General features: G+C 33.4%; 1 protein-coding gene across 1 annotated transcript; it reads left to right on the top strand.

Annotated features, from left to right (window-relative positions):
- Positions 1–12330: 12330 nt before the first annotated feature.
- On the top strand, positions 12331–13269 carry LOC143654940 (olfactory receptor 4F6-like). The gene has a single exon (XM_077126555.1). It carries the CDS (start codon positions 12331–12333, stop codon positions 13267–13269), a length of 939 nt encoding a protein of 312 aa, XP_076982670.1.
- The last annotated feature ends 397 nt before the right edge of the window (positions 13270–13666 follow it).

Here is a 13666-nt window from a genome sequence, read left to right as displayed (position 1 = left end):
TTCTTTAACTGGACTCTTACTTCCTTGGTTAGGAGTTAAAATAAATGAAATTATGATCAGCAATTTATCTACAGTATTTGGAAAAATTGCTGTGTTCATCACAAAAACTGTAGCTGCATAACCAAAGAATTGTTTCAGGTGACAGATTTGTGCTTGACTACTTGCTGACTGAGCAAGAAGGAATTTCTGTTGGCATCAATGCCAACTGCTATATTTCAACTCTTCTGGAAAAGTCAAAACACAGTTATATAAAATAAAGGAAATCAAGTTAAATAAGCTGCATGGCTCAAACAAGTCTTTCTTCAAGATCATTTGTCAATCTCTTTGATTTTGGTTAAGTCTTGGGATCCTTAGCTCAATAGCATATTCAAAGCACTTGGCATTTTACTACTGTATATTCTGATACCTGAAATAACATCATATTGCAACTAAATATATAATTCATTTTCTATTGTGACCAGAGTTTACAGGAGTATGTCCTCCTCATTGGGGATTTATTCAGTGAAAAGAGTTGATTTTGAGGTGGGAAACTGCCAACCTAATTATACCAAGTTCTTTGGGGATCTCTTATTTTCTGAATTTTCCTAAATTGATATTATACTTAACAGTGTGTCTTTTAAATCAATGATACCTGGTGAATTTAAACATAAAGATTCTAAGGAGGGAAGATAAGCAGATATTTTAAAATATTCTGTGTTTAGTTTTTCTTTAAGAACACGTTATTTTAAAACTAAGCAATCTCTTCCCATCTCAGCAGAATTCAGATAACTTCTTTAATAGGGAGGAGACACCCAGCTGTAGGAAATGGTATGGTGAGCTAGTCACTGATGCCAACAGCAGTGCCACTGATTAAACAGCCAACTACAACTGCTGGCTTTGAAGGGCTAGAATGGATAGTAGAGCAACATTTTGAGGGCTCAAAAATCTCTGTGCTTACTTTTGCAAAGTTTTAGGTTTAACATATCACATAAAAAATAGAATTAATACTCTTCTAAAAAATGAAGCAATTATGGAAATCTACTTTATATATAATTTCATTTACAAAAATTCCAAAAATACAGAAGTTTGAGAAATTAACATAAAAGTCTATCTATAGGGCGGGCCACGGTGGCTCAGCAGGCAAAGACGCTTGCCTGCCATGCCAGAGGACATGGGTTTGATTCCCGGTACCTGCCCATGTTAAAAAAAAAAAGAAAAGGAAAAAGTCTATCTATACTGGCTTTGTTATTTTTATTTTTCACCAAAAAATATTTGTTCACTTTTTGCTTTATATTGTTCCAGTTTCCTTTCCATGTAATGTCATAATTATTTGTATACATTATAAATAGTTATATTTGGAGGGGTCTTGTTTATTTTATACATACATAAAATAAACTGATATATTTACCAGTTTCCAGAAATGGAGGGGTATATTAAATTTGCATTTGCTTAAATCTTTCATTTATTGAAATGGCTCTTTATAGAGAAAGGGAAAATAATTAAGAGAAAATATCATTAAAGCATGCCTCTTTTTTGTTAGAATGTGAAGACAAATTTTTTTTTCTAGCTCTCCCAATACCCCTTCTCTGATATTTGGGTACCTGCTTCAGCCCCTCTCACTAGGAAAGAAGGATTGTTGTAGATATCACAAAAGCTGGGAGAGTGTTCAAAGATTACCAGGCACACTGAGGAGAAATGGTACTTGTGATTTGGACAGCAAATGTCGGAAGGCAATGAGGCACGAGGGGTATTATTGGACTTTATAAAATCTATACAGTGGTGCTAGTGGGTTCATCCATTGACTAGGCTAAGGAGCAAGAATCTAAGGAAGGGATTTGCTCTTGAGATATAATAAACATATAGTTGATTTTGTTTAGGGATTGGAAACCATGGTAAAACCGGTAGGTAACTATTTATACAAGTTGCATAGTCTGGATATACTAGACAATGTGAGGAATGCAATCATGTTTGGATATGGCTTTTGCACTAGAAATAACCTTGACTATATAGGAGCCAGAGTCACATGCAGTCATTTAAATTCCTTGTGAGGTTGTCAAGGAAGGGTGGCTGTGAATGTAGTGTATCTTCAGGATGGCTTTCTGTTGTTTATTTCCTTTACTTCTATTTGTTAGAGAATCTTTACTAAACAGAAATTTCCATTGATCTTGAATCCAATTACACTTGTGATTCACTTCCTTGCATTGTTCTTAATATAGAATTATACATTACATTTCATTATTTTTACTTCAACATAGAATGCAATCTATGAATGATATTATGATAGTCAAAGACAACAATAGCACGTATATCATTTATATATAGTTCAAGTGCAATCAAAATTTTCCTATATGAAGATGGAATTTATGTGTGTATTCAATTAAATATGAAATACTTTTACTTTCTGAGAAACAAATTTTAAAAATTTGGATATCATAGTTCCATGATTAGATATGTAAACAGAGAAGATCTGTAAATTTCCTCTGTGATATTTTTCTAATACATAGAGCTAAGTATCATTAAATTTAAAGAATACCTTAAAATGCATTTTTCAAGCATCATGTATAAACTTTGTAATATATTTTCACAGATTCTTCTTGCAAATGCATATTCTGTGGATTTGTTTAAACTGAAGACCTATTCACACCATATGTTACAGACCCTAAGAACCCTGAAAGCAAGGTTCTAAACTTGGTGGTGTCCAATTTAGAGACAAGAGTGTGGGCAACTGGTGCATGATGGTTGAGAAATGATCTGGATTATTGATAGAGAATATTAAAATGTCAGTCACCAAATTGCAGAGTTTGATATGGGGCTATATATAGAATTTTTATAGCACTTCAGAGGCCTCATTATTGAGTTTATGGGTTTGGACCTCTGAGTAAGAGAGGACTCTAGGGAGTTTCTGAGCATTTATTTGAATGCCCTAGTCAATGTCCCTCTGTTTCAATCATTGTATGCATGTATCTTAGCAATTAGAACTTTTTATCTTTCATCTTCACCAAGTAAAGAGGAAGTGGAGGATAAGATCACTTGGCTCAATTGAGAAGGGTGACTATTTTAATTGGAGAAGGGGATGGTTATCTCAGTATTTCTTGTTCATTTATCCCCAACTTAAAGCTGAAAGAGTGTGAAGAGTCATAGAAATTTACCTAGGTAAATAGCATTTAGAACATATTTCATAATTGTATAATCTTCTTTACTGAGGTCCAATAAGGAAGGTGAAAGTAATTACAAAGATCTGGTCAACATGGAATCATTATACATGAGAATGAGAGCAATACAAGAGTTCTTGTATGAACTCACTTCACAGGAAGTGTAATCCCCTATCAATCACCAACAAATGTTGCCTTTTGTATCAATTCACTTCACAGGAAGTGGAATCCCAGATCAATCACTACCAAATGTTACCTCCAAAGACTTGATCTTTCTGTAACTGAAGGATCATTTTGTATATTCTGGACTTGAGCTTACTGCTCTTAGGACAATGTTTTATTTGTAAACCATTATTATCCTGAGACATATATCAACATCCATAGGTGATGAAGGAATTACAGGAGTGTATTAGTCAGACTGTGTGAAGGTGATCATGACAAGTCGAACAATTCTGTGAATGGGACAGACAAATAACCCCAACATCAACTAATGTATATGAGTTGGAACACCTGTAATATGCTCCAACAGCCTTAAGACCTGAACAATTCCTTTTGGTATTTACATTCTTATAATGACAGATAAGCTTATCCTAAGAAAGGACATAGAAGAAATTAGAACTTGGAATAAGTAATTATTGCACAAGAGGAATTTTCTTGTATGGAAGTAGGGAGATTTCTTGCATGTTATCCTGACCATTCCTTTTCCAAGCCTGATGAAATAAAAATCAATTAAATGGCAATGGGTTATTGGCAGTGGGGTCCTTTGTCAGCAAAGTGCTCATAATTCTCAGCTTGTTTTGATCACCTAATTTCAGGTTTGCTTCTATAAGGTAGTAGGGAGGTGATTAAAAACTGTGTTCTTTTATTTATTTATTTATTTATTTATTTATTTATTTATTTATTTATTTATTATTATTTTTTTGCATGGTCAGGCACCAAGAATCAAACCCAGGTCTCTGGTATGCCAGACAAGAACTCTGCCACTGAACCACCATTGCCCTCCCTTTTTCTTTTTATTTCCTTTCTTGTCTTTTAAATGCTTTATTTAGTTGAAATAGTTGAAAGACACAAAGTTATTGAGGTAACTTACTAGTTCTAAATTGCTTTTTTCCAACTAATATTTGAAAATAATCACAGCTTTTTTTTATGTCTTTGTGAGTTCACGTGGTAAACTAGATTAAGAATCTCAGTGGCTTTGAAGATAGGTCATGCATTCCTGAAGCTTCTCAGCAATGAGACTCCTACACAACCACAATGAAAGGGAAATATGGAAAATCCCAGTATGATTACTAAAACTGTAAATAGCTCACATCTGTGAGAATTGTCATGCAAGAGTAATGAGGAGCGAAGGATTAAGCAGAGGAGCATTGGATAGACTTCTCCTGAAATACTACACCAGAATGTTGATGACCTCTTCTTAGTGTACTTACTATTATATTTGAGAATATATTTTGAAAATTGAGTATTTTCTGTCTCCTCCTGGTAGTTTCAAAAACATATGAGTATTTGTTTTGTTAATAAATTATACTTTGCGACCTGAACAATAATAGGAGATATACACTATGTAGTTGATATCTGTGATACTAATAAAAAAGGATAATTAAGCTATAAACCATGGGAAGAGTTTATTAAATATATGTGGTATACCGTGATGGGTCATGTCATCATTTATTTGTTGGGAATGTTGAGTTCTGGGTGTATAGCAGACTTCAGGAGCATCTTCAAGCACATGTGGAGCAGCACAATTGCAGTGAGACAGTAGAATAAGGGTAGATCTGTCATTTTTGTAACAGCCTTTTATCTTTGTGTCAGAGTGGAAAAGGGATGGGTTGCTTTCAATCAGTGCTGGAAGTGCTGTTCTTAATCAGTGAAAAGTGAATGTTAAAGAATCCCTTGAAGATCCTACTGCATATTGTGTTTTATTCAGTCAGGTGAATCTCCTGTTAGCTTGAAGATGGACATACATCCAGCACACAGGGCTGTGAGAAAACATTAAAACAAAATTGATATAAGTTTGGTAAAACACCACCTAAGGTCTTTTTCAAGGGGGGAAGGAGGGAATGTCTCACTTTGTACAAGTAGCAAAGTTGGATAAAATTTAGAAAGGAAATTTCATGAAATGCATTTGAGTAGTCAAAGTAATAGGACTGTTTCAGAATGAACTTATTTACATATATTGTACACAAAGCAAAATACATCTATTTCATGTGTTCAGTTTTATGTATTCTCAAAAATGTATATACCTATTTAACAGCTAACAAAACCAGGATATAGAACATTTTTATCACAACTAAAAGATTTCTCTGCACTATTCTTGGTCTCAGGCAAGCACTATTCTGCTTCTGTCATTGGATCTTGGATACTTGTTCCATATGAAGGAAATTATGTAAAGATGTGTTCATTTGTATCTGGGTTCTTATGGTCAGCATAGTGTTTTCGAGATTGTTTTATTATTAATTTGCTTCTTTTTTAGTGAATAGTATTCTACTCCCTAAAATGTATTTACTCATCATATGATAAAAATAAGAGCTCTTTTCAGCTTGTGAACAAGTCTTTGCATGAACATGACTTTAAAATTACGTTAGGTAAATTACTAGCAGTGGAATCACTAGTTATGTGGTAAATGTTTATTTAATTTCATAAGAACCTATCAGATTGTTTTTTCAGGTGATTATACCATTTTACATTCACACAGTCACAATCTGGGAGTTCCACTTGTTCTACATTCACAAACACTTAGTATAATCAGGTCTGTAGTGATATGCCATTGTAGCTTTAATTTGCATTTTCTTAATGGTTAATGATATTGAACTTCTGTTTATATGTGTATAGATCATTTGTACATCTTTTTTTTTTTTTTTTTAAAGGAAAGACAGAGAGAAGGAAGGAAGGATAGAAGGAAGGAAGGAAGGAAGAAAGGGAAACATCTTTAAACATTTTCTGGTTTTATTGTATTCTGTTTCTCCGTTTTTGTTACATGGGCTGGGGCCGGGAATCGAACCGAGGTCCTCCAGCATAGCAGGCAAGCACTTTGCCCGCTGAGCCACCGCGGCCCGCCCTGTACATCTTTTTTGTTGAAGCATTTGCTTAAATTGTTCATTTTGTTGGGCTATTGATTTATTCTTGAGTTTTAAAAGTTCTTTGCATATTCCATTTCCTTTAATTAGAGAAGTTGTAGATTTACAGAACAATCATGCATAAAATACAGCATTCCCATATACCACCCTAATAGTAACACCTGGTATGTATTCTTTGTTTATATAATTTTATTGAGATATTCACACACCATACACTCCATAGAAAGTATACAATGGTTCACAGTATCCTCCCATAGTTGTGTATTCATCACCATGATGCTTTTTAGAAATTTATATTGTAATCTTGATCTGTGTTGTATATCAAAGAAATCTATGCAACTTCATTTCTGAATGTCTTTCTTGAAAATTCAGGTTATTTTCTTAAAAAGTTTATAGCTGGGTTGTTAGCAATCTTTCAATTAATCCTTCTATATCTATTGTTATATAGCTACTTAGAATGTTGTTTTCTTAGACTATAATCTTTCTGGAGTAGCCTTTAAAAGTTGTCTCTACCCATATCACAAGTCACAATTCCTATCCTGAGGCCTGTTCAATAATGTCAGCCTAATTCTTCAATAAATTTTTAATCTTTCAGTTCATGTCTTTTTTCTTTGATTTCCCAACTTTCCAAGGTTTAGCTTCTTAGAAAAATGTAAAATAAATTCCACGGTATATATTTGTGTTCAAAAAAGGACATACTATACATGCATAGAAAAATTTTCAATTGATGTACTAGAAAATATTTAACAGTGATTAATTCTGGGAATTTTGGAAAAGGATGGGTCTAATATTAAGTCCTTACTTAATATTGTTTACCATGTAGATGTTATGATTGAAGAAGAATGGATAGATTCATAAATTTTTTCAAAGTAATGTTTACATCTCAACCTGGTATTCTAGACATAGTAATGTAAAAGCAACTTTTACTTTGAAAATTTCAGGCATCTTTTCAGTTCAATAGGCTATAGAATTTTGTGCAGGTAAAATTTTCAAGGCCTCAAATCTTGAAAGTACAGATTTGGCTTCCACAGAGTAATTTTCTAACGGCAGGTATGAGATTTTAGTGTTCAAATGTTTTTTTTTTCCTCAGTAAATTAAGAAGCAGAAGGTAGTGAATAATTATTAGTGAGTAAAGGAATGAACTCATGTTGCTCACTCCAGCATAGAACTAATTATCACTCAGGATTGTTAGTAATTGCTTTGGTATTTCTCACTCAAAGTACATAGGTATGCGGTGATCATTATGCTTACACATGCTTCCAGAATCCATTATCAACTAATTCCGTCAGTCAAAAATCTGTTTTAATGTTACATAAATCAAACTCACTCTATTGATTAGATTCTCTCCTTTCTCCTTGTTCCTTTTAATACTGAATAGATGCTGTTTCAGTTTCCATATTTTGGAATGCAATATATCAGAAATGAATTGGCTTTTACAATGGGGATATATTAATTTACAAATTTACAGTTCTAAGGCTGTGAAAATGTCCAAATTAATGCATCAACAGGATTATACCTTCTCTGAAGAGAAGGTGCTGTTGTCTGGGATACCTCTGTCACATGGAAAGGCACGTGGCTGGCATCCGTTGGTCCTTTTCTCCTGGTTTTCATTGCTTTCAGCTTCTGGTTTCAGTGATTTCCTCTCTTAGTTCCTCCAGAGGATTTTTCTCCCAGCTCCTCTGTTTTTTTTCTTTTTCTTCTGCCCTTTGTCCTTTCATAAAGGACTCTGGTAAAATGATTAAAACTCACCTTGACTGGGCTGGGTTACATCTCAATTGAAATAACCTAACCAATAGTCCCACCCTTAACAGGTCTGCATTCACAGAAATAGATTAAAAGAATATGGCATTTTCTAGGGTATGTAACAGCTCCAAACCACCACAGATGCATTGTAAAACTGTGCCCATTAGGTTAATTTGCCAAAGTACTATGAAAATCAGTGAGTGAGTGAGTGTTAAAATATAGTCTATGGCTCAACAGCAATGAATAATATTTAATTTTTTTTATCTCTAACTACATTGTCACCATTTAACATATAATCTGAATTAGACTTCAGAAGAAGAAATTATATTAATGAGGATAAATTCTTCCATATGACAAGAATTTAGAATTTATCAAGTGTAGTTGGCAATTCTGAGAGATGGTTACCCATTTTTGTTTTGATTTCTAGTGACATAAGCTCACTCCTAACAGTGTAGTTGTTATATGATCATCATTTCTTCACAACTGAAATATGAAGAGCCTATTCTTGCACTCATCACTTACATATTTGATTGTTAAACATATTTAAAAAATTTTAGGGCAATATACTCTATTATTAATTATGCAGAATCATTAATTTACATAATCATGATTTTTAAAATTCCACTTATCATTTTATCCTATTTGTGCCTACAACATTTTAAATAATTGTCTTCCCAAATTTCTCAGCAAAAATTAAGCCCTCAGGTTAAGCTTAACAAAGAACTTGACTTAATATTTAATAAAGTGTACATAACTAATTACAAGTTTATTAACAGCAATCAAGACTGCATTTGTATTTTATTTAAAACAACACATTTAAAAGGAATTGTTATTATAACTTTGAATGCCCATAGTTAAAGTATATCAGATTGGATTCTGTTTTTTGTTTAACATTCTGATGCTTTTTTGTTTTGTTTTGTTTTGTTTTGTTGAAGATACTTTTGTGAGTGGCTTTCCTCATGTGCAGTGTCAGGCATCAGTGCTGAGTTCAGGGTTTTGAAATCCCTGTCCCTGTCCTGCCATTCACCTTAAGTGAGTAACATGCTACAGGTTTTCATTTCTAAGCTATTAAGTTAAAAATGCATTTGTTTTTTACCTAAGGTTTTGATATAAATACTACATGATATATTCATCACAGTAATTGTGAAGGATAAAACTACCTAGAACTGGGAACTCTTACTGATATGCTATAATACTGATGGAAAGAGAGATAGTATATTATAATGGTTAACGAAATGGTCTATGAAATCAGATAGATTTGAATTTAAGTTTTGGCTCAATGATCAACGGGGTGACATTGGTCATTATTTATTTCATCTTAGACTTGACTTCCAATGAAAATGACTGTGCAGAGTTTCTTACTTAAGCATTTCATGAGTATACTGCATGACAGAATTTTAAATTGTGCTTATTTAATTTATTCATTAATAGCCTACTTTGCCTTCATTGATTCATTTCTAAAGGCATGGAACTTAAAAGTGACTGCCTAGATATATCCACCTCCTGGATATATTGATTCTTCTTGAAGAGATTTCTCTGAATTGCTATATTATAAACATTTTCTTTTGTTTCCCTTTACTTAAATTTTACTCTGAACAAAACTTCTAGTACTCATTACTTCTCCAGGCCATGGGGATTCCAAGAGAGTTTTCCCCAGATAAATATACTGAGGACTATTAGGTCACTGAGGCTTCAAGTGGACACTGAGAACTGATGTTAGTGCTGGAGCAAAATTATTTCCCCTAGCTATATCAAAATAATAACAAGAGAGTATCAGAATGGAAACATTTTTTAAGTGATCCAGGCATGGCTGTTCACTAAGCATAGATGAAGTATATAAGCATCTGAGCATAGCTGAAGCATTTCTTTATGATATCTTTTCAACCTCTTCCTTTTTAAGTCAGGTAAGTGGATAAGTTGAAACTGAAATTGGTCATTTACAAAAGTGACAGTAATATAAGGTTTTCTCTCTTCTTCAATTTTATAGACATTTACTGAAAACCTTCTTGTTTTAACTTTTGGCATAGGAAAGTAAGAACGTATGACTTCAGATCCCATATGTTGTTTTATATATCTAGGTTGTATCCTGATTCATGGGGGACAATCTATGTCTGGGTATAGTGTGTTCTAGGAGGAAGTAGAGAGATATGTACTACTGATTATCAAGTGCACTCATTGGTCTGTGCCTTCAAGGTTTTCAAACACTCATTAAGTCTACAGCTTTATATTTCCTTTTACTTCCACCCATTTGATTTAGATGATTTCTCCAGCTTGTTAGTATGATATTTGTTTAAGGCGTTTTCAAATTAGTACTTCAGTTTCTGCACCAGGCTTGACATTATTAATGTCAGAAGACAGTTTAAATGTGATTCAAGAGCTATTCTGGATTTCAAGATTGGTGGATGACGAGTATAGTAATGCATGAAGGAATTAAAAGGAATAATACAATGATTTTGAAAGTTTAGTAAATAGTCCTCTGGAAATAAAAAAAATGATGATTTAGCATGAATCTCGCTTGAAATAAATATGTTTTTTAGATGAATAGATCACACTTCATGCATCAACAGCCTCATTTTCCAGTGTTATAGAATGACATTTGTATTAGGAAGTAAAATAAGAATTATATTTGTTGTGAAAAGATCAGAGAGTCAATGGGGTACATGCTCTAAGAAAAACTTTGGGGAAAAACTTGGATGTTTATATAAACAGGTAGCTGATAAAGAATGGAAGAAACCCCTCCAAGACAGTGAGATTTCTGCATGGACTATCAGTAACAAGGCCCAAGAGTCCAACCCCATTCTCTTTTTCCCCCCTAATTCCCAAGACATAAGAAATTATTCAGTGAACCCTGAGGGCAGTTGCCTTAGCAGAGTGGGTCTCAACAGCTCTACACACAGTTACATCTCTTTGTTTTCTAATTTATCATTGTACATTATTCAATGAGAAATAATTATTAGCTGCTATCTGTTATTCAAAAGAATTTTTAAAAAGATGCATGTATTCTTCAAAAGCAAATTTTGGATTCATATTGTGCTTTAGGATGAAACTTCCTTAAAATTTTGGATTTTCTTTTTTTGGCTTTGGACTAAGTGACTGGCATATTGTGATGGGCTCATTCACCTTGCTAATCTAAAATAATTTTTGACAAATTTAATTAGCCATTCTATGGACAGACATAAGTGAAAAAATATACAATTAGTTAACCATTCCTTCATCCATTGATCAGTTTGTTAAACATTTACTATTTCTCAGAATCTATGAATAAAATATTTGTCTTCATGCAGCTCATAAACTCAGTAGGACAGATAGTGCATTCAAATGTCAGTTGCAAAGTAGTATCATAAGTATTATGATACTTTTTGGCACAATATACATGAGAAGATATAAAAATAAAGGTCAAATAAATACTGAAAAAAAATAAGCTGTCTTTGAAGAATTAATGCATGATATCTGACATAAAATTAAAGGTATTCAGCAGAACATAAGGAATTCACACTTTTGTTAAATTATATAAAAGAAACCAAAAACTCCATGTAAGCAAAAAGCTATCTCTGGATTACCCACTTAGAATTTGGACTTTTGTGGTGTAGGGGAGAAGCAAGATATGAGGCTGGAGAAATAGAGGACAGATTACCTATGTATATTAAGGAGTGTGAACTTTTGTTTTGAATTTGTAGAGATCAAGAGAGTTTAAAGACGGTTGTCACTAAAATCATTACTCTCAAAAAGACTACCTGCCTTCTCTTCTCTCTTTGAATTTATCAATTGCTTACTCTATTTTTCTTTTCTCCCGTTTTTATGTATCTGTCTCTTCTCTCCTTTTTCCTCTATTTTTTACCAACCCTGTCCTTAATCAACCGTGAAATATATCAATCATTTTTTATATAAAACAAAAAAAAGATGGTAATAAAAAATATAAAGACTGTACCTTCAGGTGTACACCTTCTGGGAATTGTTTCTATTCTGGTAGTTTTGATTTTTGTTTAAATAAGAGTAAATCTCCTCCTACTACATCATCCTTTCATTTTCTTCAAGCATGTGTGATATTTTTTAATGTAACATGCTGTCCATCTTGAATATATACTTTTTATATGAAAATGCATATATTTTATTAATAAATGTTGGTTTTTAAAGTGCACTAAAATGCAAAAATAATAACTTTCTCAGGTTTAAATTACCTTTTATCATGTTTTACTAGATTAATAATTCTTAAAAAATTTGGACATTCTCTTTATGGTGTTTTTATATATATATATACACACACACACCAAATCATACTACTGGTTCCATTTTGGAAATGTTTTTTTTTTACTTCAGATCTGTGGTACATTCCTTTAAAATTACTTTTCTTTGTTCCTTCCACAGATAACACAAATCCAATGAAAGAAGAAAATTATTCTGAGATCTCCAAATTTGAGTTCTTGGGACTTTCTTCCTATAGACCAATGCAGCATTTACTCCTTGCCTTATCTACTATATTATATGTATCAATTGTCCTAGGAAACCTTCTTGTTGGGTTTACAATGACTTTAGATCCTTGTTTACTTACCCCCATGTACTTCTTCTTAGCTAATCTCTCATTTATTGATTTGTGTTTTTCTACTTTAGCAGTTCTGAAGATGATTTATAACTTGTACTCTGGGCACAGAACCATATCATTCCAGGGGTGTGTCCTGCAGATATTTGTCCTTCATGTCCTGGGTGGATCTGAGATGGTACTGCTCATAGCCATGGCTTTGGTCCGTTATGTGGCCATCTGTAAGCCCCTCCACTATCTGATCATCATGAACCCACAGATGTGCATTTTGCTTCTGTCTGGTGCTTGGCTTATTGGTCTCATTCACTCCATGGCACAATTAGCTTTTGTTGTTCATTTGCCTTTTTGTGGCCCCAATGAGATAGACAGCTTTTACTGTGATTTTCCATGGTTTATCAAACTTGCCTGCACAGACAACTGCACCCTGGAGTTCATGGTCACTGCAAATAGTGGGTTCATTTCCATGGGCACCTTCTTCTTATTGATTATCTCCTACGTCTTAATCTTGCTCAGTGTATGGAAACGCTCTTCAGCAAGTTTGTCTAAGGCCTTCTCTACTCTGTCAGCTCACATCACTGTAGTGGTTTTGTTCCTTGGACCCTGCCTCTTTGTCTATGTGTGGCCATTTCCTACAGTGCCAGTAGATAAGTTTCTTGTTATTTTGGACTTTATGATCACACCTGTTCTGAATCCTACCATTTATACATTAAGGAAAAAGGACATGAAGATGGCAATGAAGGGACTGAGTACTCAATTCATGAGCTTGAAGAACATCTCCTAAGTAATTTTGTTACTTGTTGCATGTCCGAACCACTTCAAGTAGGACAATTTCTTAAATAACTATACAAAAATAGGAGTTTACCCCAGACGCAGTCAACGTCCTTGAAATTTAGACCATGTTACTGAAATAAGTGTGGTAATAGTTGTACTTTGGGGAAGTCACCAATCTTTTATAATTTCATAGGAAGTGAATCATGATTTATATGTTTAGATCATTTAATTGTCCATTTCTGGAATATTTTAATGTACTTAGGAGTTTAAATTCTTAGAGAACATTTTATTTTTGTGGTTTTGATTTTCAAATATCATGGAATCCCTCACAATTTTAGAACTCCAGACAAAATTATTTCAGTCACAAAATAATATTGGTGGCAGACCACAGTGTCTCAGCAGGCAGA

Source organism: Tamandua tetradactyla, chromosome 14 (genome assembly GCF_023851605.1).
Source record: "Tamandua tetradactyla isolate mTamTet1 chromosome 14, mTamTet1.pri, whole genome shotgun sequence".
NCBI classification, from domain to species: domain Eukaryota; kingdom Metazoa; phylum Chordata; class Mammalia; order Pilosa; family Myrmecophagidae; genus Tamandua; species Tamandua tetradactyla.
Note: the sequence above shows the minus strand (reverse complement) of the source record. Positions and strands in the feature narration are given on the sequence as shown.